Here is a 25477-nt window from a genome sequence, read left to right on the forward strand (position 1 = left end):
GCGGCTGCCACGTGGGGCGCCTGGCCAGCAACCCTCATTAAAGGCTAGCCAGTGTTACGATGTTCCGCCCTACTATTATCTGCAATTAATAATTAATTAGTACTAATATGTCTCCCTAGTGCCTGTGTATCTGGAAGTTTATGGGATCGCCCAGCTGTGTTCTCATTCTGATCCTTTCTGCAGGGAGCCCCGGGCTCCAGCTGCAAGCTGGCTGGGGCCCAAGGTGTGGGTGGGCGCCGACAACAGCTGGATTCCCTAAGCCAGGCCTGAAAGCCCATCAACTCATGAGTCTGAGGTTGGAGGATTGAGAGTTCAAGGCCAGCCTATGCTGTAGAGGGACTTCAGGGCTAGCCTGGGCAACTAGTGGGACCCTATCTCAAAACAAGAGAGAGAAAAAAGGCCTGGTGTGTGGGTGCAACCCGCGAGGATCAGGAGTTCAGGGTCATCCTCGGCTGCACAGTGAGCTGGAGGCTAGCCTGGGCTACACGAAACCCTGCGTTAGAAAAAGAAACAAACAAACAATGTTTTCGTTTTTGCTTTTAAGTTAAAGAAATAAAAACTCGAAGGAAAATTAAAAAAAAGAAAACTAAACGGGATGATGAAAACCGGACGGGTAGCGGGCGGCGTTAGGGCCGCGGGAGTGCGGGGCGCCGAGGCCACGCCCCCGCTCGCTGATTGGGCGCCCACCGAGGCGCGCGGCTCTGATTGGCGAGCCTGGCCGTCGGTCCGCGGCCCCGCCCCGTCGAGGCGGCTCCCGCGAGCGGCGGCCGCAGAGGAGCGCGGCGCGGCTGTGCGGCGCGGCGGGGCCTGCGGTCGTCATGTCGCCGCCGCCGCCGGGCGACGCGGGCCCCGGGCCGCCGCGGACGCTGTCCCCCGCCGCGCGGCTGAGCTTCGCGGTCGGCCACTTCCTCAACGACCTGTGCGCCGGCATGTGGTTCACCTACCTGCTGCTGTTCCTGCACTCGGTGCGCGGCTACAGCTCGCGGGGCGCCGGGCTGCTGCTGCTGCTGGGCCAGGCGGCCGACGGGCTCTGCACGCCGCTCGTGGGCTACGAGGCCGACCGCGCCGCCTGCGCGCGCTGCGGGCCCCGCAAGGCCTGGCACCTGGCGGGTGAGCCGTCCCCACCCCAGGCTGTCCCCACCCCAGGCCGTCCCCACCCCAGGCTGTCCCCCACCTCTGATTGTCCCCACCCCAGGCCGTCCCCACCCCAGGCTGTCCCCCACCTCTGATTGTCCCCACCCCAGGCTGTCCCCCACCTCTGATTGTCCCCACCCCAGGCTGTCCCCACCCCAGGCTGTCCCCCACCGCAGGCTGTCCCCACCTCTGACTGTCCCCACCCCAGGCTATCCCCCACCCCAGGCCGTCCCCCACCCCAGGCCGTCCCCACCTCTGATTGTCCCCCACCCCAGGCCGTCCCCCACCCCGCTGTCCCCCGGGCCCCCCCTCCATCATCCGACTGTCCCCCAGACTTTCCCCACCCCTGTCCCCCGGACTGCCCTATTAATTGCCACCCAGTGCCCCCATCCTCCCCGCTGGCTGCCAGCCTGTGACATGACTCTCCTCCCTCTGACACTCACCCAGTGTCCCTGTTCTCCCCCCACTGTCTCCCCGAGTCTCGCCTCCCGCCTCTCACTTTTCAGGGTTCTGTCACCCAGTCTGTTATCTTGGGCCCTGTCCTTCCCTGACTTGTCGAGCGGTCGAGCCTCCTTCCTCTGAACACCAGCCTCCTGCCCCACGCTGCCTGCCCTCCATCCCTCCCGGCCTGTCCGGGGGCGGCCCAGCCGGGGGTCCCGCTCTGGCTGTCCTTTGGTGGGGACATTGGGGAGGTTGGTGCTGGGGTCGTGGCTGCTCCTCTTGGAATTCCAGGCAGCTGTCCAGAGGCTCAGGCCCTGCCCCTGGGGTGGGTGGGTGGCCGCCGAGCCCAGCCCTGCCCCTCGGTGACATTTTTTGGAGACAGGACCTTGGCCCCAGGCTGGGTGCTGAGCGGCAGCTGCCGGCTTGAGGGCTGGAATTTCTAGTTTCTCAGGATTGTTCTAGACTGTGGACCCTGGAAGATTCGGGGGCAAGAGGGCAGTCGTAGCCTGATGTGGGCATCTGAGGCGCAGTCTGGACACCTGTCATCATAGTCACAAGCTGAGGCAGGGGGATGGCTTAGTGAGACCTGGTTTCCAAAAGAGCAAACATACTTTAAAGGGCTCCTGCTTGCCTGGAGACACCGGGCCAGCTGAGCCGTGCCGAGGCGCGGAGCCTGTGCCCGGGCGTAGGTAGGAGGTTTGAGGAGGATTCCCTGCCCCCATCACAGTGGCACAGACTGGAGAGGCACCCAACCAGGTGAGGTGGGTAGACACCCCAGCAAACCGACCACTTCTCTATGCTGCCTGGGCCAGGATAGTGAGGCACTCTCTGGCCGTCCTGGAACTCAGTCCGTAGCCCAGGCTGGCCTCGAACTCAGATTCACCTGCCTCTGCCTCCTGGGTGCTGGGACTAAAGGCGTGCGTCACCACAACTGGCAGATGAGCTCCTTAAACCTGAGACTTACCCACTTTGGGTCCCAGAACCAAACAACTCTTATGTTAACGGAGGCCAGAGAGGCCAAGCCGCCCACCTGCAGTTGACCAGCCTGCCCCTGGCTAGGCCAATGGTTAACCAGGCCCCAGAAAGAGCAGGGTGTGGTGTGGTCATGGGAGAGAGTCCAGAGGCCGCACGGCCCCCTGGGGCAGCCCCTAGGAATCTGCCCCGTCCCTTCCTGGGGGTTGGTTTCATTTCTCAATCCAAGGCTTGGGGGTTGGTGAGGTCACCTCCGGGAGGAAGGGGAAGTTGGAAGCCCCGGCACAGGGACGAGGCTCAGAGTGCTTTCTGAGGGTTCCGTGTCCTGCCGGGCCTCAGGTTCATCAAGTTCATCTACTTAAAAATGTTGGGTTGGGGATTTAGCTCAGTGGTAGAGCGAGTGCCTGCCTAGCGAGCGGAAGGCCCTGGGTTCGGTCCTCAGCTCCGGCACAAGTCCCAAGGGGTGGCACCTGCCTTTAATCCCAGCTGAGGCAGGAGGCTCAGGAGTTCAAGGCTGGCCTTGGCTATGCGATACCTTTGCGCTCCTCCAGACGGAGTGAACATGTCTCCCTTTGGGCTGTAGAGAGACCTGCTATTGACCCACCTGGGGCTCAGTGTCCGCAGTCTGGCCTGAGTGCCTAGGACCCAGAAGGGACTTGCGGGTACCTGCGCCAGCCCCAGGGAGCCTGTGGTCAGGTTGGGGAGAGTGGTTCACACAGTCGGGAGTCCCTGGGTGTGGGTGTGACAAACCCCGGGACTGCGACACCACAGGGCCAGAGACTGGTGGATGTGAAGGGCCAGGGGCAGCCCGGAGCCTGGCGTTGGAGCAGGGGCTTGGCTGGTCGGGATGGGTGGGAAGGCGTGAGGGGATGAGGGTTTTGCTTCTGAGTGCATGGAGCAGGACGGGGCACCCAGTGTGTCCTGTCCCCAGGAGCAGGAGCAGACTTCTGATTCCCCCCTGCCCAGCTGGTCTCCCTCCCCGCAGGGCAGAGCATAGGGGGGTTGTAGATGTGACGGGGGTGACCGAGCTCAGAGCCGGCGAGGGACCCCCATTCTTGTCCTTCCTCCCTGTCCTAGTCACAGGCATCGGGAAGACTCCTGGCCTGCTGTGTCCTGTTTCTCCCTGATCTGTGGCCTCCCCTCACCCGCTTGTCACCCTCTGTCATCATAGGCACCGTCTGCGTCCTTCTGTCCTTCCCGTTCATCTTCAGCCCATGCCTCGGCTGCGGGGAGGCCACCCCCGAGTGGGCCGCCCTGCTCTATTACGCACCCTTCATCGTCATCTTCCAGTTTGGCTGGGCTGCCACGCAGATTGCCCACCTGAGTCTCATCCCAGAGCTGGTGACCAGTGACCACGAGAAGGTGGAGCTCACAGCCCTCAGGTACTCCAGGGTTGGGGATGGAGGCCTAGCTGGGAATCTTGGGGACTGTGTCTCTGTCAGGTGAGGCACGGAGAGGAAACAAGTACTCTCTTGTCTTCACACTTTTTCCCTTTCTTTTTTTATCGAGACAGGGGGTTTCTCTGTGTAGCTTTTGCACCTTTCCTGGATCTCACTCTGTAGCCCAGGCTGGCCGTGAACTCACAGAGATCCACCTGGCTCTGCCTCCCGAGTGCTGGGGTTACAGGGTGCTGGGGTTACAGACATGTGCCACCACCGCCCGGCCCCTCTTCTTTTTTTGTTTATTGAGACAGGGTTTCTCTGTGTAGCCCTGGCTGTCCTGGAACTCACTCTGTAGCCCAGGCTGGCCTCAAACTCACAGAGATCCACCTGCCTCTGCCTCCCGAGTGCTGGGATTAAGGGTGTGTGCCACCACTGCCAGCCCATATTTTAAAAAATAAAACATTTGAGTCAGTCTCTTACTAAGTTGCCCAGGCTGATATTGACGCCGAACTCCCCTCAGCCTGCAGAGTAGCTGGGATGGCAGGTGTGCACTATCCTCGAATGTGGGTTGGCGATTCTCTGAGGCTAGCAGAGTGGTCTGTGACTCCAGGGTGCAGCCCAAGGCCAATGTCCTGAGGTCACCTGATTAAGCCAGGCCCTTCAGGGACACCCCCCCCCCCCCCCCCGGTCAAAGGAACCCCAGCTGACCAAGGACCTAATTGTCTCCACATGTTAGATCTGTGGCCGGGTCCTCAGAGGTGGGATGCTGTGGGCTTGTGCACCAATTCTGCCAGTCTGGGAAGTTAGGAGATGGTATTCTAGATTTCTGACAGACAGTAAGCATTTATTGAGCACTTGCTGTGTGCTAAGCCTGGCCCCTCGCCCACAGGTATGCGTTCACAGTGGTGGCCAACATCACGGTGTATGGCGCCGCCTGGCTGCTGCTCCATCTGCAGGGCTCCTCACATGCTGGGCAGGACATCAGTGTAGGTGACCAGCTGGGAGCCCAGGATGTGCCAGTGTTTCGGGTAAGTTGGGCTTCATGGTCATCCCAGGCTCCTCAAGTCTGTGGGAGCCATAGCTGACCCCTGCTGTCCTTCCCAGAACCTGGCCCTGCTGGTGGTGGGCGTGGGAGCCATCTTCTCGCTGCTCTTCCATTTGGGCACCAAGGAGGGGCGGCGGCCTCGGGGGACGGAACCTGATGAGCACAGTCCCTTGGTGGCCCCTATGGCCCGGCCACATCTGCTCTGGAAACACTGGCTTCGGGAGCCCGCTTTCTATCAGGTATGTTGTAGGGGCCGATCTGACTAGAGAAGACACCAGTCCCCCCAGATCCACCCCGGACAGACATTACCAGTGGATCTCACACCCAGGGCAGGCTTTACTAATCAACCTTCCATTTTACATCCAGAGCAGACATTATGAATCAATCTTCTACAGCTGGGGTGTACATTATTTTTCAACGGTCTATCCCGTGCTCAGAGTGGACGTTACTGATTTCCATTTCACTCCCAGGACAGACATCACTAAATCACTCCTTCATTGAACTCTCAGGGCAAACTGATTTCTGTTTCATACTTAGGGCAGACACTATTAATCAGTTTTCCATTCCACATGCAGGGCAAACGTTACCGATAGCCCATCCAGGACAGACCTCACTAATCACAGATTTCTTCCCCCCTGGCCTGCTGAGCAGTCATCTGTAATGAGCCAATGCCCGCCGTGGAAGCCCTTGGCTTGCTCTCCAAACCCCTTACGGGTGGGAGCGCACTGGGTCTCCCCCTGACCCCTGGGCTTGTCCCTCTGCTGATCTGCCCACAGGTGGGCATGCTGTACATGACCACGAGGCTCATTGTGAACCTGTCTCAGACCTACATTGCCATGTACCTGAGTTACTCTCTCAGCCTGCCCAAGGTGAGGCGGGGCGGTGGACAGCGGGGTTGTGGACAGCGGGGTGGTGGACAGCGGGGTGGTGGACAGCGGGGTGGTGGAGGCCCCTCCCACCCGGAAGCCCTCTCTGGACCACCGCTGTCTCTCCCTCTGCAGAAGTTCATCGCCACCATCCCTCTGGTGATGTACTTGAGTGGCTTCATCTCCTCCTTCCTCATGAAGCCAGTCAACAGACGCATAGGGAGGAATGTGAGTGACGGAGAACCGGGGAGGACCGGGAGGGGGAGGGCTGGGGGCGGGGACACCCCCCCAGGGCAGGCCCACACCCCTGGTGTCAGACAGCAGCCTGGATTCTACAATCCAGACTTCTGGGCAGCTGGAATCTCTGGCCCTCAGGACACAGGGCTCTGGAATCTTCCAGGCCGTTCTTTCTAGAAGCCTGGTGGGTTGGCTTGGACTACCTACCCTGGATGTGTAACACAAGGTCGATTAGTAATGTCTGCCCTGGGCGTGGACCTGCCTGTCGTGGGAGTAGCCTCTCACTGGGTGTCAGGCACAGGGTGCCCAGCACAGTGGGCCTGATGCAGGACCTACCTCCTTCCTCCCTAGATGACCTACTTCACCGGGCTGCTGGTGATCTTGGCCTTCGCAGCGTGGGTGGCCCTGGCAGATAAGCTGGGCGTAGCCGTGTACGGGGCTGCCGTGCTGCTGGGCGCCGGCTGTGCCACCATTCTTGTCACCTCGCTGGCCATGACAGCCGACCTCATTGGCCCTCACACGGTAGGGCTGGTGGGAGGAGCCGTGGAAGGCCGCGGTCTGGACCCTGGGCCTGGGCACTGACCCCGTGTGTCCCACAGCACAGTGGAGCCTTCGTGTATGGTGCTATGAGCTTTTCGGATAAGGTAGCCAACGGGCTGGCAGTCATGGTCGTGCAGAGCCTGCATCCCTGCCCGTGAGTTCATGTTCCTCAGACCGCAAGGACAGCAAACTGAGTTTCCTTGAGCTAAGGCCGGGTGCAGGTGATACAGACCCACTCGGACCCCTCAGGGCGTGGGTTCCTGAGCCAGCCGTGTCCTGAGCGGCTAATGCAGAAGTGGAGTTGAGTGTGGGGGTAGGAAGGTGCAGTCGCAGGAGTCGGGGTTGGGCAGGAGGCTGGGAGGGTTCCTGAGAACCTGAACCGTTAGGAGCCTCGGTACCACAGCAGGGCCCGTGCAAAGGCCCTGGGGCAGGACCGAGCCCATGCTGGAGCTCAGGAACCGACCGGGTAGGGCTGTGGGCTGCAGGGGAACTGTGTCTGTGTGGGTGTGTGTAGGCCTAGGGTGCCCTGGAACTCGGGATGGGAGCCACGGAGGGCTGTCGCAGGGGTGCTGCAGCTGCAGGGGTGCAGCAGCCGTCCCCAGGGGCCCTCAGCCCGCCTTCTGCCCCTAGTTCCGAGCTGTGCTGCGGGGCCTGCGTTGGCTTCTACCACTGGGTGATGGTGGCCGTGACGGGCGGCGTGGGTGTGGCCGCGGCCCTGGCCCTCTGCAGCCTCCTCATCTGGCCCATCCGCATTCGCGCCCGTGAGTCTCCATGGCGGCGGCTTGGGTGGGGGAGGCTGGGGGTGCGACCTGGGACCCGCCCTTCCCAATGCCACCCTGCTCCTCCACTTCAGGGGACCTCGGAGACCGGCCCTGACTTGGCTCCCCAGGGCAACTGGACGGAGGACCAGGCCGACACCCTACCCCCGCCCCCCACCTGCGTGGGGTCAGAGGGCACGGAGTGCGAGTGCGGGGTGATACCTGGCCAAGCTCTCTGCGCCCTGGGTGCCCCGCCCCAGCCGTGGCCTCGGGCAGCCCTGGGACGGCCGGGAACCGGAGGACGGTCGCCGGCGAGGGAGGCGCAGGCAGGCGCGGGTCGGCAGGAGGGCTTTATCAGAGCGCGGGCGTGAAGGCGGGGGGCGGCTGCCCGGTGGCGGGGCAGGGGCGCTCCCCGCCGCGCTGCCTGAAGTCCTGCGAGGTGTAGCGCGGCCGCTGTGGCGGCGACAGGTGGGGCACGTAGTTGGACCGCTTGGGCTGCTCCACCCCAAACTGGTTTCCTGCTGACCACTGCGGACACGACCGTGCTCAGAGGCCGGCACTGCGGGCCCCTGGGCATGCTGGCCCCGCCCCGCCCGCCGCGGCCCCGCCCCCGCCGCGGCCCCGCCCCCGCCCGCCCCCACTGCGCCCCCGCCCACACCTGCCCCCGCCCCCGCCCGCCCCCACTGCGGCCACGCCCACACCTGGCCCCGGCGCTTCCGCGACCCGCCCCACCCACTGCGTGCTCTTTACTGACACAGGGTCTCTTCGAGTTTGACTCGGTGCAGCCCGGGCTGCCCCTGCCCTGGGAGTACGGGTGACCCGCGCGCCCCGCCCCGGCCGGCCCCAGCCCCAGCCCCGCTGCTCACCGAACTCCTTGCCGCGCACACGCCTGTCCCTCCAGGGCACACACCCCCAGCGCGTGCCCGCGCCCAGGTACTGCGCAGGCAGCGTGGGGTCCCAGAAGGCCGTCTCCCGCAGGCGCTGCGTGTAGGCTGCAGGGGAGCGAGGGCGGGGTCAGCGTGGGCCCGCGCGTGTGCGCGCCCGGGGCCCTGACACTCACCCGAGGGCAGTCCGCGCTGGCGACTCTCGAAGCAACCGTGCCAGCGCGCCAGGGCCTCGCGGTACGGGCTGTCGAGCGCGTTGGGCAGCATGTACCAGGCCTCGCGTGGCTCCGAGTTGGTCAGGCCGGTGAACCACACCTGGCCGGCGGCGTCCTGTCCCATGGGCGTGAACTTCCAGCGCGTGGCCTGCTTGACGGCCGGCGCCCAGCGGGGCCCCTCCAGGGACAGGTAGTCATTGCTGAAGGAGGATGGCGGCTGAGCACGAAGCCCTGCTGCTCCCAGCCTGTCCCCTCCCAAGGGTGTGCGACCCCTTCGCCGAGGTGCGTGCGGGAGGTCACTCCGCCTCTGCCCAGCTTCTCCTCCGTGCACCACCCCACCCGCAGTCATTGCCTCATGTAGCCGGCGTGGCCTGCTTATTTTTGAGGCAGGTCTCACTGTCAGTGTTGACCTTGAAGCAATCCTCCTGCCTCAGCCTCCCCAGTGCTTGTATACCAGGCATGAGCCTGGCTTCTGGCGTCACCGGGGACCAAGCCAGGGTCGCGCTTTGCAGCTTTTCAGGGAGCTCCCCATAGATGGTACCGGGTAGTGCCGCTTGTCAAGGCCCATCCATGCAGCGACAGGCTTAAGGAATTGGCAGTGGAGAAGGGGGTGTGGTCCTACAGTTTCAAAGCCCCATGGTGAACCCTTGGGACTGTCATCAGTACCACAAAAGTGCGAAGTATGAACTGTGAAATGGGACTGTTTTGCCGAGGAGCACATACCCATGCTCAGCATGCTGAGTGAGGAAGGTCTTTGTGAGTTTAAGAATATCTTGGAGGGGTTGGGGATTTAGCTCAGTGTTAGAGTGCTTGCCTAGCAAGCGCAAGGCCGGGTTCGAGCCTCAGCTCAAAAAAAAAAAGCTTGGTCTACCCATTAAGATCCTGTGTCAAATTTTAAAAAAATGTATATCATGGTGGCACATTCCAGCACGGTGGAGGGGGGCAGGAGGATCAGAAGCTAAGGCCATCCTTAGCTACATGGTGAAGCTGAGGCCAACATGGGCTACATGAGACCTCACTCCCCAACACACACACACACACACACACACACACACACACACACACACACACACACACAATCTATCTAGGGGCCAGGCTGGGAAGGGAGTTCTGTTGTGGAACCTAGTAGCTTTCAAGCCGTCTGCATCTCCACCACCTTGATTGCAGGTTAGGAGGTGGGCCAGCTGGTGCCTGGGTGAAGGGGGTGCCAAGTGCAGGGACCCACCTGTATAGGAGGGCAGGGAAGTAGAGTTCCAGGGTGCCCGAGGGCACAAACGGCTGAGAAGCCTCCCGTCTCAGGTTCTCCATGTCCACCTCTGCTTCTCAGAGGCTCGGGCCACCAAGGCCCTGGGCCATTGTTGACAGGGACAAAGGTGTCCCAGCAACAGGGAAGTGGTCAGCCAGAGTACCCATGACCTCAGCCTACTTCCTGGTGTGGGGCTGGAGCCACCAGGACCAAAGTGGGGCTTGGGGTCTTTGACTCCGCCAGCTCCCAACATGGGGACATCTGAATGTTCTGCTCTCTCCCTGTCCCACAGCAGGAAGCCATACTCTCTGTGCCAGCCTTTACCCTTACAGCCTGCCCTTACCCATCCCACCACAAGGAAGGCACTGTGCTCAGTGGGTCTCAATGTGAGCCAGGGGAATTCTCCTGGCTGATGGGTACATGCTCTGGACCATTACTTAGCAACATGGAGGGACCTTAAGGACATGGTGCTCAGCAAGGAACCCGGAAACAAGGGCCACAAAGTGTGAGCTCCCTGGAAGGGAATTCCACTATAGGCATCCACAGAGGGAAGTGGACTTGTGGGGCTGTGCTTAGGGCTTGCCTCTTTGGTCAGAATCATCTGGAGTTAGCGGTGATTGTTCTGTAACTGAAGATGCTGAATCCATTGGCCAGCTCATTTTATGATAGTACATTGTACGCTGTGTATTTCACTACAATAAACAAATACCAACACAACCAAACGCAAAGTGCACACTCTACTGCCCTTGGGCAGGGCCTGTATCAGGTGGCAGCTGCCTGGGCACCTGGGTCCACAGCACAGACATCAACTCTGGTCACCTGTCCTGACCCAGGGCCTTTGTGCTTTAGACCTCTGGAGTCCCATGGCAGGCTTTCCCCCAGGGACACTCGATTGCCTGTCACTCTGGAAGGCTCCATGGGCTTGGGTTCTGGACTTCTTCCTCTACCCACAACTCAGCTAATTACCTAAGGCCAGTGGAGATAGGAACTGTGTACTGCCCAGGTCCCCCACTGGCCCTCACCCTTCACAGCTGGCTGCCCCCTGGGGATCAGCCCACACTCTGTGACAAGCTTGGTGTTGAGGTGGACAGATGGGCAAGGCTGCTCTGTTCAGGGGGAGCCTCCTGCACCACCCACCTGGGACATCGGGAACAGAATACAAACTGCATCTAGGTCCCCTGCATGTCTCATCTGTGGCCAGCAGGGCTCCCACCAGGAACAGGCAACAGGGGACCCTTTGCACACAGCTGAAGGTCCCAATTGGACATTTTGCTTTTGGTGACAGGGCAAAGTCCAGGTTGTGGGTAGCAGCAAGTGACCCTGAACTTTGAACCCCTGACAGGCCCAGCCGATGCCTTGCTGGGATGAAGACCCTGCTGGGGAGCACAGCACCCACTGAGGCCACTGGCCTGGGCTTTGCTAAGAATCTCTACCAGAGCCTGGCACATGAGGCCACACCCAGCCCTGCAGGCAGCAAGCCCCACGGTGACCTGGGTCCCAATGGCCGTGGCTTCTCCGGCCATCAGTTGGAACAAGGCAACAAAACACACAACAGACCCCAGGGCGTCACAGATACATATATACACACGTGCACACACCATGGGCCTCAGCCACCACACTGGGGATCTGCAGTGTCCCCAGGTGAGGAGGGGCGGCAGAAATGGGTTTGAGGTCAGGGAGGCCTGGGAAGCTTCCAGAAGGCCAGAAGGAGGTGGACACGGCAGACGAGGCAGCTGTCTGGGAAGAGGCACGCTGACAGGCGTGGGTCACAGGAGGTGCACACACAGACACGGGGTGGGACGCAATCAGGACGTCAGAGGGCGAGAGGCGCAGGTCCCCCGCCAGCGCCTCCCAGGATGTTCCAGCTTGGGTGACACTGGGGTGGTTGCAGGAAGGGGCGCAATGGCTCTGGTCCACAGGTCCCCAGGTGATACTGGGTTTGTTTGGGGAATTGATGGGATCTCGGGCTTCCTGCTCAGCTGTGTCCAATATGGCTCGGGCAGTGGTGACAGGGAGGTCACAAGTGTCCATCTGAGCGCTGACGGCCAGCAAGAAGGGGATGCAGCCAGCGGCTGAGGGTCCCCGTGTCCCTGTCCCAGACACTGGCTCCACAGCTCACAACGAGGCATTTAATGAGACTCTGGGGTCTCCGGCCCGGCTCCCGCCCGCCAGATGCCTCTGAGAACTGCAGGGACAGCAGGGTCCATGCATGCTGGCTGCTCCATCTCTGCCCCATGGGGCTGTACATCCCGCCCGCGGGTCTATCGGATCCGGGTGAAGAGGTTAAGCACAGACACAGATTCCTGGGAACAGGGAACATGAGTAACTGTGTGCCAGGGTGCCCTGAGAACCCAAGGGCATGACAGGAGGGTGGGCATGCACAGTCATCACCCACCCACATTACCTTTGTAGAGCGTGTTTTGCTGAAAACATTCCAGAACCGCAGGGTTTCATCTCCAGCCCCGGTGACGATGGCCTCCCCATCAGGGGACATGGCCTACATAGGGGACAGAGGGAACAGGGCCCTGGTTGTTCTCTAGCTGCAGCAGGCAGGTTCTGAGACCCAGGCAGAAGCCAGGCTGGTGCCAGGGGACACAGACCCTGGGCTGAGGGTGCAGGGCACACAGGCCCCTACAGTGGTGGGTCTGATCCCTAGATTCTTGAGCTGGGCAAGACACAGCTGAGTCTACCAGGCAGCTAGGGACACTGACACTTATGCCGGACAGAGGCCATGTGGCTTGAGGTCTGTTGGGGAGGATTCCTCCACTTCCCGCATCCCAGGATGGGGGACACTGGTTAGTGGTGGCTTTGCTCCTGAGATTAAGAGCCAACAGCAGGCAGTCTGGTTCTGTCACACTCTTGGCAGAGACAAGCCCACCACATGGAGCCACAGGCGGCTGGGAGCAACAGTGGCCAGCACTCACCAAGTAGAGGACACGGTACGAGTGGCCAGTGAGCTTGGCCACCTGCGTAAGGGACGGGTACTTCCACACGAGGATCTGGTTCTGCGAGTAGCCATGTGTGCTCACCTAGTGTGGAGACTGGGTGTCAGAGCTGCCAAGGGCTTGTGAAAGCGCTCTGGGCAGGACCACCTCTGCACCCTGCACATGCCAACCCTGTGCACTCACCAGCTCGTTGGCATGTTTGGACCAGGCCAGATTGCACACTTGTGAGCCGGTATCGATGCACTGTAGAGGCTGGCCCGTCAGGGTGTTCCAGAAGCGGATGCAGCGGTCGGCCGTGCCACCGCCAGACGCCAGCAGTCCATGCTGGTGTGGGGACCAGGCGATGGCCTTCACGGCCGCCAGGTGCTCTGTGTACTGCTGCACAGGGCTTACTGTTGAGTGGTTCCACACAAGCAGCTGCAGGGCAGGCCATAGGCTGTGACAGGAGGCCCGCCCAGGGGCAGGAGGCCCGCCCAGGGGCAGAAGGCAGGCACACCCCAAGGCCAACTCTGGGGACACAGAGCTGTATGTTCCAAGATGACCCCAGGGATGTGGGCTCTGAATACCTGGGCCAGGACCAGTGAAGCCCCTCCCTTGGGGGACTCAGGCTACCCCGTCCCAGGTTCTAGTGTGGGCCTGGCTGAACGGTGGACGGGAGGGGTGACAGGAGTCCTACCTTGTTGTCATTGCCCCCCGAGGCCAGGAGCTGGTGGTCCGTGGACCACTTGAGACCACACACTTCCTGCCGGTGCCCCTGCAGCCTCCGCTCCGACTGCAGGGGTGGTGTGCGGATGTCCCGCTGGAGGATCATGCGGTCACGGCTACCAGATGACAACTGGTCTGCATTCCAGGCCAGGGCCCCTAAAAGGTGACAGGAAATCAGCCTGGGCCTGGACCAGGGCTGTGGCCCGAGGGCGCGGCTGGCCGGCCAGGTCCTCACCCACTCGCGCAGTGTGGCCCTCCAGCACTGACAGCTTCTTCCCAGCGGCTGCGTCCCAGATCTGCACGAAGCCCTTGTGTGTGCCCACTGCGACCAGGTTCCCCTAGGGTGACAGTGTGGCCAGGTGGCCATCAGGTGGGTGTGGGGACGAGAGGTCTGTTCACCTTGTGTTCACCAGAGACGCAGGGCGATCTCTATAGCTCTTTTTTTGGGGGTTTTTTTTTTTGCCTTTTAAAATAAGGGCTCACCCTGTAGCCCAGGCTAGCCAAAGACTCAAAATGTTACCCAAGTTGACCTCAAACTCAGGGAAATCCTCCGGCCTCAGCCTCTGGAGTGCTGAGATTACCCATGGGAGCCACCACGCCCCCTACAAACTGCTTTGCTCAAACCCTCCATGGGGCTTTCCAGGAGAGGTCACCATCCGGCCTCGCTGCTCCAGCCCCGTGCTGGGGCACCCCGGCCACCCCGGCACTGCAGCCGCTGGAGGAGCAGCGCAGTCTCACAACACGCGAGGCGACGCCAGGAGGTGGGTGCTTGTGTGGTAGGGAAGAGCGCCTTCAGCTAAGCGGGCTGACTTACTGAAGATCCAAGGGTCAGGTGGCTCCGCCCTCCTTACTCACCCGCTCAGACCAGCCCACAGAAGTCACTGAATCCCCTTCCACAGAGAGGTCACAGAGCCGGGTCACCTGTGGGCAGGAGGCAGAGAGAGGGACTGATGGGCTGGCCCTCTGCTGTGCCTCTCCAGTTACCACTCAGCAGAGGTGGCATCAGCGGCTGGCAAGGAGGCCAGCGTCCCAGAGCCCACGGTGCTTCCTGACTCAGGGAGAAGTGGGGGTGTGTGGGCACCTGCAGGGTAGAGGGGGAGTGGCAGGCAGGGTGGCTCTCTGCAGGGCAGGCTGCTCCCTCCGTCCTGCCCCTCCCCTTCCTGCCCCCTCCCCGTGGACTGCACTGGCTGTGGTCACAGACCCCCCAGAGGGTGCCTGGGCGCCCACCTGGCTGGTGCACGCGCTCCACAGGTACACGCAGGTACCCAGGCCCACACTGAGCACGTTGAGGGAGGACCAGTCCACCAGGTTGAGGTAGAAATCGTCCTGAAGCTCCGGCGCGTCCAGCACCTTGAAGGGAATCTTGGAGATCTTGCGCGTGGGCTTCCGTGGCGACCGCAGCAGCTTCTGACTGCGGGGACAGCAGGACACGGCTCGCCGCCGCCCCAGAGCCCGTGTCCCGCCCCGTCACCCCCTGGGCCCCGCCCGGCTCACCTCTTGTTGCTAACGGGGGACAAGGAGTACGGGGACACGTCGTTGCCATCATCAGGGCTGGAGCGCTTGCTGCTGAGGGAATACTGGGGCAGGGCCGTGGACTGAGCGGCTGCTGCAGCCTCGGGACTTGGAAACCCTGAGCACCCAAGGCTGGCACATGCTGGGCTGGAGGCGGCCGAAGGACATCGCGGGTCCGGACCCCCCACCCCCGACGCGCGGCCCCTGCCTCGCGGGCACCTGGCTGGCGCTGGCTCACCGTGAAGAGGCCCTTGTGCTCAGGCGTGGATGGCTGCAGCCGCCGATCCTCCGTCTGCGGGTCCTGCACCTTCTCGATGCCGGCGCCCAGCAGCTCGTTCTTCAGCAGCGCCGAGTAGGCCAGGCCATCTGCGGGGGTGGCCCAGGATGTTGGGAGCGTCTCTGGGGCGGAGCCTCGGGCGGGTGGAGTCGGCGGGGCGGGGCATAAGGGGAGGGCAGACCAGCTGGGCGGGGCCTGTGGCCGAGTGGGCGGGGCCGACCCTCACCTTTGCCATTGTCTGAGGTGGCATCCTTGGCCTTGCGGTTCTGGCTGGGGGACTTCTCGTTTTCCTAGGGGAGAGGAACCCGTGAGGGGACACCGCAACACGGGGCTGTGCCCACCCCAGGGCGACAGGCCCCACGCCCTGCCCAGCCTGGCTCACATTGATCCTGTGGAAGTTCACGCTCCAGTTGGCTCCGGCCCGCGAGGGGATGAAGCGGTCACCATGCTTGCTGGGCGAGGACACTGGGGAGTTGGCTGGTGTCAGGGTCCTCCGCATCTCTGAGACCTGGGGGAGGACGGGGGTTAGCTGCGGTGACCCCCAGGGCAGGCCCCTCAACCCATGCACACTGCCCTTTCGAGCAGGGGGGCCCCGTCACTCACACATGGCACTGTGTTCTCATTCTGGATGATGATCTGTCGCAGGAGCCTGCGCTCATAGTCCTGGTCCATGGCGGGCGGGGCGGGGCCCCGCAGCCGAGGGCAGCCTGCAGGGTGGACAGACAGAAGGAAGCTCATAGCAGCCCAGGCCCCGTAGACACACTGCGAAGAAAACAGGCTGCTGGGCCGTTCTGCAAATTTTATTTTTGATACAAGGTCTCATGTAGCCCAGGCTGGCCGCCAACCTCTAAGAAGCAGAGGAGAACAGAGTGTGTGTGCATGTGTGGTGGTGACCCTCAGTCCCTGCAGTGACCGTGCTAGCAGGGGGTGGGCCACTGCCAAGCCATGAGTGTGGGGGAACTGGGGACACGGCCTTCATCAGCAATTGGAGCAACTGTGACCCTTGGTGCCCACTCAGACACCTTACTCTTGAGGTGGGAGGGGTGTGGCCAGCCAGGGCAGAGCTCACAGGTTGTCTTGCCCAGGATCGCAGGCTGTGGGGCTATTGCTTGCTACACAGGACCAGGCCCTCGGCCTGCACACTAGGTGGCTTTTATATTCCATGGCAGACCAGAAAAGGCAAAGGTCCCCACAGCCTGGGGACGGTCCTTGCTGACAGCAGTGCAGAGCTCCAGGGCTGCGCACTTCTCCATGCCCACCTGCCCTAGCCCCAGGCCCCACAGGGCCCCTCTGGCCTGAGCCTTCCCTCCACCCAAGGGTGAACATACTGACTAGAGAAAACACAAAAGGCAGAAGCGAGAGAGACCCTTCTCCACGACACTCCACTCCGCAGACGGCACCCGCGCTCCTCACTCGACACCAACTCCGCAGCCTCCCTGGAGCCGCCTCTCAGGCCCCAGTCCTCACACAGCTGAAGGTCTGTGTGACCGAGAACTGTACTGTATTCTGACATGTCCACCTGAGATGGACGACCCCCACGCGGAAGCCTGTACAGCTGCAGGTCCATCCACACACTGGAGCATTACTCAGCCATGAAAAGGAAGGCCACATGACCTTGAGGACCCAGACACAGAGGCCACAGTGTGCGCTCCATGACAGACACCAGGGGTGAAGGAGAGGGACTGCTGCCCACCACTCAACCCAACCACCACCCTGGAGACAGGCTCTCACTGTGTACCAGGCTGCTCTGCAATGCTTGGAGGTCAGCCTGGAAGATCCGAGGCCAGGGCAGTGAAAGTCACCTCGACACTACAGCTGAGGCCGACTTGGGGGCGGATCCAGACCATTCCTGCTCTGAGCACTATGGCCCCAGATGGTGATGTGAGGCTGAGGGGCTTCAGGGCGGGGAGCCCAGTCACAGGCCCTGCCTGGTGGCACAGCCTGTCTGGTCTGGCAGGGCAGACCCACCCCTCCCTCTGCCTGGCCCTGAGGGAGAGGCTAGACTTTCTCTTGCTCCCTGGTCCCCAGAGGCCAGGCGACAATCTTCCTGCTGGTCCCTAGTCCCCGGGTACAACCTTGACCCAGCGGCTGGCGGCCTAGGCCCATGAACTACCATCAGGCGGCAGGGCCTGGCTCCAAGCCTGGCCCACTCCTTCCTAAGCCCAGTCTGGCCCAGCCAACCCTTGAAGCTGCTCTGGGTCCTGCAGCTTCCTGCTGTGGATCAGTCTCCCTCAGGCACCCTGACCCTGGCTGTATCCCAGGATGCTGTGGGTGGGGTGTCTAGGCATGCAATGGTGCCCAGCAGGGCCCAAGCCGTCCCAGTGCGGTGCCCACTGGGGCCAAGAGCACATGAAAGTGAGTGGAGCCATGGAAGTGATGGGGCCATCAGTCCTGCGGCTGCCCCAGCCAGTGCCACCAGGTGCCAGGGTGGCACCCCCCCCCCCATTGCACACCTGTCCTCTTGCTTGGCACTGGGTACTGGAGAGCCCTTGGGCTCCTGCCACCAGGAAGCTTCCCCCAAGGACGGAAGTTCAGCGCATCTGGCCCTCAACCACTGGTCACACCCTCCAGGGGCTACAAATCTTGAAGAACTGGTCCCCACAGCCTGTGTGTCAAAGAACCCAAGGAGAACCCCCACCTGGAGCCAAGTGTGGAGACTTGCCACGCTGCACTATGGCCATGGTGGGGCTGGCTGGGCCCTGCAGGGTGCTGAGCCGCATTCCTGATCTCCACCCACTCCATGTCCCGACAGACACGTGTCCCCAGAGTCAGGAACACTCCACACTCCTGGTTAGGACAGCGGAGACTGCTCGAGGCACTCCAGCGTGGAGCAAGTGGGAGACGAGGCTGTAGTGGATAGCCAACCCAGCATTGGCCTGGAAGTTCCAACCCCCATTGAGGCTTCAGTAATGGTCATGCCCACAAGGCGGGGCAGAGGAGGGAGCCGAAGACCGAGGATCAGGAGGAGGTGGCTCTCTTGGTTCGGGGACACTGGACGAAGGAGGTAGACAGAGCAGAGTTCTCCAGAGAACACCGCCGGACTGTGCTATACCTTTGCCAGACCCTGCAACCTACCCCTTCATTTGTAAGTTACCCCACAAAATAAACCTCCCTTTTAACTATGTGGAGTGGCCTTAATAATTTCACCAATACGAGGCCGGCGGCCAGCCGCACCCACGGCCCTGGCACCACCCGGCCCAGGCCCAGCAAAGCACCAGGCCTTCCACCCCATTCTTCCCTGTCACAGCTGGTGGCAGCCATGTGGTCAGGACTGCCACCTGCCTGGAACGTACGGGGTGCCTGGAGCAGTGCCCAGCTGGGGTGCCTAGACCCCGGCTCCTCATATGTGGCCTTAAAGCAGATGTCCCACAGAGCTCCTGTACTGACGGGAGCCTGTGCTCCAGACACCCTTAGGAAGCACGGGCAGGGACTTCCCATCGACACAGGCGACAAACAGCCTGTTGCCCAGCTCCCTGCACCCCAGGAATGGTGCCCCACCCCCTTTGCTCTCGCTTGTGTTTCCACAAATTCCCTGTGAGACACCCAGCTCTGGCCAGAGTCTCCAAGAGACCCTATGCCCAGGAACCTTTTAGTAGGTGTATGGGAGACCTGGGTTCACCCCCAGGACCTCGGGCTCTTCCTCTGAGTGTGTGTGTGTTTGGGGGAGGGCGGCACAAAGGGTCTGAGAAAGGATGGAAGGGGCCAGTCGGTAAGCGGTGGCCGGTGTGGCAGATGCAGAAGGGGGCACATGACAGGCCCCAGACGGCCTTTCACTCTTGCGCATTGGCCTTCGAACCACAGGGAGCAAGCAGAGCGGGGGTCTTGACAGCTCCCATTAGTGAGGGACCCCAGGGGTACTGTAGCTGCCCTGGATGCCTGGGGTCTGACCAAGTCACCCCCCCTAGCTTGGGGCCCAGGGTGCAAGAACATCCCCAGTAGGCATGCGCCCACCGTTCATTTGTTCATCTGGGCTGTGCCACCCTCAGCCACCCTGCGCCAGCTGAGCAGACTAGGTGGCCATCACGTCCTGCAGAGCTGGCCCACGGGGAGAGGCACCTGCCACTGTAACCTGGTCTCTACGTGACCCGGTGCCTCATTCAGGTGTGTGGCTGCCTGTGTGTGAATGCCTCGCACACTAAGTACCCAGGGTCCTTACAGGACGCAGAGGCCCTCTGTCCCGTGGGCCACTGCGCTGCCCACATGGAGCGCAAAGGCCCCGCAGGGTGTGGAGCAGCTACTCGGGCCTCCACTCCCCCATACCTGCAGCTGCCCCAGTCATCCCTGTTCCCCGGCATTGCCCACCCGGGGGCGGGGTGCAGTCTCCGAGACTCTGGGGTTTGAGGATCTCTTAGCAAGGTGGGCCGCTTCCCCAGGGCAAGTGACCTAGCCCCAAGCTCTCTCCCAGTCCCTGGCCTCCAGTCACTGTGCACACCCTTCACAACTGCACCAGGGACAGGAGAGGGACAACTCGTCAACAGTCACACGACGGCAGTTCTGAGGACACACTCAGCGATGGCGGAGGGAGAGCCAATGTCCAAGGGTGTGTACCCATCGCCAGCAGAGAAGGGGGACACGTGTTCAGTGATGTGGCCTAGGGATGCGTGGCAGGAAGCTTTCAGAGCAGAACACTGGGCTGCAGGCTGGAGGCTGCCTTATGAGAATGGGCAGCCCTTTAGGGTGACGGACGCATCACAACTGTCTGTTTCAATAAGACATGAGACGGATGTGAGAATGTTACCTGCATAAAGCAGATAAAAATCTGAGAAAACAATTAATAAAAACCAACTTTTCAAGCCAGGAGGTGGTGGCGCACGTCTGTAATCCCAGCACTCGGGAGGCAGAGGCAGGAGGATCTCTGTGGGTCTGAGGCCAGCCTGGGCTACAGATCGAGACCCAGGACAGTTACACAGAATAACTGTCTAAAAAACCCACAACAGACAACACCAACAACACCCCACCTTTTCTAAAGGCTGGTGAAGACGGATGGGGACAGCAGCCCATCCCCAGAAGTCTCTTGGCCAGGCATGCCGCCCTGGCCCTCAGGAGGCTGAGGCAGGAGGACTGCTGTGTGCTTGAGGAAACCAGGCTGGCCGAGGCCTCAGCAGGACGGCCGCAGAGCCTGCACACCTGAGCTGTAGCCCTGGGACACACACAGTGGACGGAGAGAATTCACACCTGCATGGTGGCCTCTGACCCACACACGCACACACAAGATGCACAGGCACACCCACACATACACACATGCGCGCGCACACACATGCGCGCACACACACACACACACATACATACACACACATACACACATGCGCACACACACATGCGCACACACACACATACACACGCGCACACACACACACACACAGGCATACACACACACACATACATACACATACACACACATACATACACACGCATACACACAGGCATACACACACATGCGCACACACACATACATACACACACACACACACACACACACACACACACACACACACAGACACCAGACACAAGGAGACAAGTGAGGTGCAGACACGGTTCCTGAGTCAATGCTCACTGGTGTTGGAGGACTTGCGTTTGGCCCACGACCACCTCTAAGTCCAGCTCCAGAGCATGAATGTCCTCTCTGGCCTCGGGCTCCCACACACGTGCACAACCCCGCAGATACACATTAGAAATAAAAAAGTAATCTTAAAGGGAAAAAAAAAAACCTACAGCTTTGGGGGTGTGGGGCCACCTGCTGCACCTAATAACTGAACTAGGAAGGCAGCAAGGCCGAGTGCTAAGTAGGAGGCTGAGGCAGGTGAATGCTGTCCTCGACCTGTGGCTCTGGACTCCCAGCAGCACAGTGGCTGCCTGCTGGACAGGTGCCCCCCACCGGCATCCTCAGGGCCACTGTGCAGGGCAGTGGAGCCAGGGCTCACTCCAGGAAGCAGGAATCATGGGGCGCTCCTGGTATCTGCCCCACTACTCAGACATGACCCAGAACGCAAAGTTCAGAAGCTTGGGCGTCAGACCGAGAGAAACTGGGAAACATGGCGAGCCTGCACCTGGACACGGCCCCCTTGATGACTGACCAGTCAACTCCCTCTCACTCCATTCTTGCTGCTATAGAGCCCAGATGGACCTCGAACTCATGACCCTCCAGCCTCAGGCCCCCAAGCCCTGTGTCCTGCTCCCCCGTCCCAGCAGGCCCCCACACCCACAGGGCTCTCCTGGACTTCTCAGGAGCAAAGAACAGAGGGCCAGCCTGGGTCCTTCCAAGCCCCTGAAGGCACAGGCCTGTGATGCCAGCTACGGTGGCAGTTGAGACAGAAGGATTACCAGTTCTGGGCCAGCCTGGGCAACCTACTAAGATCCTGTCTCAAAACCAAAAGGAAGAGCTGTGGGAGTGGCTCCCTTGAGGACCAGAGCTCAGATCCCCAAGACTCTCACAGGGGCCAGGCCCTGCCCAACACACATGCACGTCAACTTCAGTGCTTCTAGCAACCGAGGCAGGAGCATGGCTGAGGCTTTTGGCTGTCAGCCCAACTCCAAGTGAGGACGGTCTCAAGGGAATAGACAGTGACAGGGTGGGGCACATGCGGCCTCTCCTCTGGATTCTGAGTGTGCCTGCACACATGCATGTACACCATATACATACTGGAAAAAAAAAAGTTTGTCAGGTGGTGGTAGCGGCGGCGCACGCATCTTTAATCCCAGCACTGGGGAGGCAGGGGCAGGCAGATCTCTGTGAGTTCGAGGCCAGCCTGGGCTACAGAGTGAGATCCAGGACAGGCGCAAAGCTACACAGAGAAACCCTATCTCAAAAAACCAAAAAGTTTAAGGACATAAATGGGGCTAGAGAGATGGCTCAGTGGTAAAGACCACAGGCAAGGAACCAGGTTTGGTTCCCAGCACCCATGTGAGGTACCTGTAACTCCAGTTCTAGGACACGATGCCCCCTCGGGCCTTTATGAGCACTGCATGCACATGGTATGCATGTAGACAAGCACACACAGACACAAGCGTGCGCGTTCTCACACACACACACATTAGGGCTGAAGAGACGGCTTGGTGGAAAAGAACATTGGCTGCTCTTTCAGAGGAGCTGGGTTCAGTTTTCAGCAGCCACAAGGTAACTCACAACTGTCTGGAACCTCAGTTCCAGTGGATCCGACAACCTCTTCTGCTCTCTATCAGGCACACATGTGGTGCCCAGACATACACGCAGGAAAAATATCCATTCAAATAAAATAAAAATAACAAACAAAAAGTCCATACACACACCTTAAAAAAATGAAAAAAGGTTAGGGCACCACGGTCAGGGCTGGGGCATCTCTGAGAGAGGGGCTGGACATGGTTTGTTGCACTGTCTAGCATGTGCAAAGGCCCTGGGCTCCATGCCCAGCACCAGGAAATGAAACACACCAGCACTCCTGCAGTTCACACTTAGCTTCCAACCCTCCAGTACAAGGAAGCAGAGGACTAGTATTGGCAAAGAGAATACACCCTTGACATAAGCCACAAGATCTTGACCCACAAGACACACTGGGCTAAAATCCTCAAGTACCAAGTACACCCTGGAGATATCCTTGCAGGAACCCCATTAATATCTGTAGCACCTCTTGGGTGTGGGCGCACGCCTTGAATCCCAACACTCAGGAAGCAGAGGCAGGCGGGTCTCTGAGTTTGAGGGCACCTGGTACACATAGCGTGTTCCAGGACAGTCAGGGCTACACAGGGAAATTCTGTTTCAAATAACTAACAAACAAAATATCTGCAGCCATTCCAGCACCCATGAGAGCCAGAGCCACCAAAGTCCCCTTCTCTCCAAGCCCGATCGATCCCCTGTGCGCTGTCTGTTCTGGGTGATTCTTCACTGGGGAAGGGGCTGGGATTGGGGTCCAGCAGCCAGAGGAATGAGGTCATCTCTCACACAGGACAGGTAGGGGACCTGCTTCCCGCCATATGCCCCGGACTAGGGAGTGAAGACGGGGTGGGGGGCATGAAGGAAGGATACTTCTACATGGGTGGTGTCAGGAGATGGGTGGGCAGGGTGGTTTGAGGGCTCTGTGGGGACAATGGCTCTGAATCAGGGGTAGAGGATGGAGGGCCTGGGGTTGCATTTGGAGACACAGAGGAGGTTCAGATCTGAAAGGGCATGCGGTGGTTTTGGGGACACACAGACTGTCTTGGGCTTCTGGCCATGTCTCCCTTGAGGTGAGACACCTGGTGCTGGGTGTACCACTGAGTGTTATGTGGCAGCTCCAGTTCCACAATCGCATCCACTGGGACCCCCATGCCCTGACCCGCACAAGGCCACATCTGAGACTCCGGGGCTCTGACCGCAATTTGAAGAGGGTGACTCAGATCTGGGAATTCAGTTTGGATGTAGGGAGTGTCGGAGGCAGGGGGACTTAGATTTGGAAGTCAACAGGGTGCAAAGGAGTGGTAGTAGCCGTAGTTGAGTGAGCAGCACGGGGGAGGACGCCCAAAAGGGTAAGAGAGCTGTGGTGCCCGGGGCGAGGCTCTGGGATGAAGGGCCCCATCTGGGCGGTGTGGGACAATCGGGGCGAGCCGGGCTCGGGGGTGCGTGGAGCTGGGGGGGTGGTCAGGGCTGACCCAGGGTCCAGAGCAGCCACAGCGCCCGGCGGAGGGCGGGCCGTGATGGGCAGGGCGAGGTGGCCGGCTGCGGCGGCGCGGGGTTGGGGGTCAGGGTGCACCCGCACCGCGGGCCGGGGCAGCGCGGCGGCGCCCGGGTGCGGGGCGCGGCTGGAGCGGGGGCGCTGCGCCGTGGGGCTCAGGGCCAGCCGGCGCCCCGGGAGGAAGGGCCGGCTGGGGGGCGGGTCCCCAGTCACCTGTGTCCTCACCTGCCTCGCTCCCGTCGCCAGCCGGTTCCCGCCGGTCCCAGGAACACGCCGCGCCCGCTCGAGGCCCCTCCGCCGCGCCAGGCCCCGCCGCCGCAGCTCACGGGAATCCCCCGGCCTCCGCGGTCGCTAATATGGCGGCACTCAGCGGCAACCCGGCTCCCTCCCTCCGTCCGTCCCGCAGGCCGCGCGCGCGCCCGCGACCGGCCCCGCCGCCGAGCGCATCCCCGCGCCTAGGCCACGCCCCCACACGCAGGCGCGCCTAGCCCCGCCGGGCCACGCCCCCTCAGCCCTCCCCCTAACGCCTCCAGGGACTTCCGTGGGGAAGCCACGCCCTTGACCCCGCCTATCGCAGCCCCTCTCACAGCGCACCCGCCAATCCCCTGTGCCCTCAACAGAAGCCACGCCCCTACCAGTGGCCCGGCGCCCCTCCTGGGCCACGCCCCCCGGGCCCCGCCACACTGCGTCTGGAAGCCACGCCCTCTAGCCACGCCCACTCCGCGCCGGGCTCGCGCCCACCGCGAACAACTGCGCCTGCGCGAGGCAGCGCGGGGCAGCTCGGGAGTATGGGACGTCCTTCAGGATTCAAATCAATACAGGAAGCGAGGCGGCACGCGTTGCCCGGGGCAACGGCGGTCGGAAGCGCGGTCCAGGAAGACTGGAGGAGTGTGGAATGGGGAAAATAACGCGGATGACTCGGCGCTGAGGAAGGCGTGGCTCCTGTTTGGGGAAGAAGAGGGGACGCGTCACCCCGAAACTTTGATTCACTCGACAGTTACGTGCAGTCGGCGCGCGGACGCCGCTGTGCACGCGCTTCCCTTTTGTGTCTGTTTTGATTTCTGGAGAGATGTCACTCTCCAGCCAGCTGGCCTCGAACTGGAAGCAATCCTCCAGCCTCGGCTCCCGACATGCATGTGACAACATCATCGTGCGCCCACTGAGTCCTCCCAGAAATGATGACAGCTGGAAACAAAAAGAAAGTCCCGCTTCGACAAACCTGGGGATGTGGCCGGCGAGAAGGCTCAGAGGGTGGGGTGATTGCAGCCAAGACAAATGGCCCGGGTTCAGTACCCGGAGCCCACTTGGTAGAAGGACAGAGCCTTCCTGCAAGCTGTAACTCTCCGACTGCGCGCTCGCACGCGCACGCACACACACACACACGCGCACGCACACGCACACACCTGTGGCTCCCCTGGCTAAATGACACTCACTAAACAAATAGAAATTTTGAAAAGTTAGAGAAGACACAGAGGGCGAGCTGAGGGGTCGGGCTCAGTGGGCAAAGCGGGGGGGATTTGTGCAAAGGCCCTGGGGTGCTCTGCACACAGTGCAGTCACAGTCTCGGATCCTGACTACCCTTCGAAAACAAGACAAAGCCCACTGCAGCAAGGCTTTGGGGGAAGCTGGGCCATTCTCCTCGCTGAGCAGGTTGTGAAATCCACAGCTTACACAGGACAGAGGCCAGCAGCTGT

At 61.2% G+C, this 25477-nt stretch overlaps 3 protein-coding genes across 3 annotated transcripts; 1 reads left to right on the forward strand and 2 right to left on the reverse strand.

The window, feature by feature from the left end:
* The first annotated feature begins 774 nt into the window (after positions 1 to 774).
* On the forward strand, positions 775 to 8006 carry Mfsd12 (major facilitator superfamily domain containing 12). The gene is made up of 10 exons (XM_036170671.1): positions 775 to 1110; positions 3719 to 3929; positions 4819 to 4957; positions 5034 to 5213; positions 5751 to 5843; positions 5976 to 6068; positions 6429 to 6599; positions 6677 to 6771; positions 7248 to 7378; positions 7471 to 8006. The coding sequence occupies exons 1-10, from the start codon at positions 819 to 821 to the stop codon at positions 7491 to 7493; spliced, it is 1428 nt and encodes a 475-aa protein (XP_036026564.1). The 5' UTR covers positions 775 to 818; the 3' UTR covers positions 7494 to 8006.
* C21H19orf71 (chromosome 21 C19orf71 homolog) lies at positions 6849 to 11214 on the reverse strand. Its single transcript, XM_036171226.1, has 4 exons — positions 9700 to 11214; positions 8436 to 8674; positions 8060 to 8367; positions 6849 to 7903 (listed from the first exon to the last, which is right to left on the reverse strand). Exons 1-4 carry the CDS (start codon positions 9780 to 9782, stop codon positions 7730 to 7732), a joined length of 804 nt encoding a protein of 267 aa, XP_036027119.1. The 5' UTR covers positions 9783 to 11214; the 3' UTR covers positions 6849 to 7729.
* A 67-nt stretch (positions 11215 to 11281) lies between these two features.
* Positions 11282 to 24211, reverse strand: Fzr1 (fizzy and cell division cycle 20 related 1). Its single transcript, XM_036170670.1, has 14 exons — positions 24009 to 24211; positions 15763 to 15866; positions 15542 to 15667; positions 15386 to 15449; positions 15121 to 15248; positions 14865 to 14947; positions 14598 to 14781; positions 14226 to 14291; positions 13606 to 13708; positions 13342 to 13526; positions 12849 to 13082; positions 12645 to 12749; positions 12125 to 12217; positions 11282 to 12023 (listed from the first exon to the last, which is right to left on the reverse strand). The coding sequence occupies exons 2-14, from the start codon at positions 15829 to 15831 to the stop codon at positions 11982 to 11984; spliced, it is 1482 nt and encodes a 493-aa protein (XP_036026563.1). The 5' UTR covers positions 15832 to 15866; positions 24009 to 24211; the 3' UTR covers positions 11282 to 11981.
* Positions 24212 to 25477: the final 1266 nt, after the last annotated feature.

This window comes from Onychomys torridus, chromosome 21, assembly GCF_903995425.1.
Source record: "Onychomys torridus chromosome 21, mOncTor1.1, whole genome shotgun sequence".
NCBI lineage: Eukaryota > Metazoa > Chordata > Mammalia > Rodentia > Cricetidae > Onychomys > Onychomys torridus.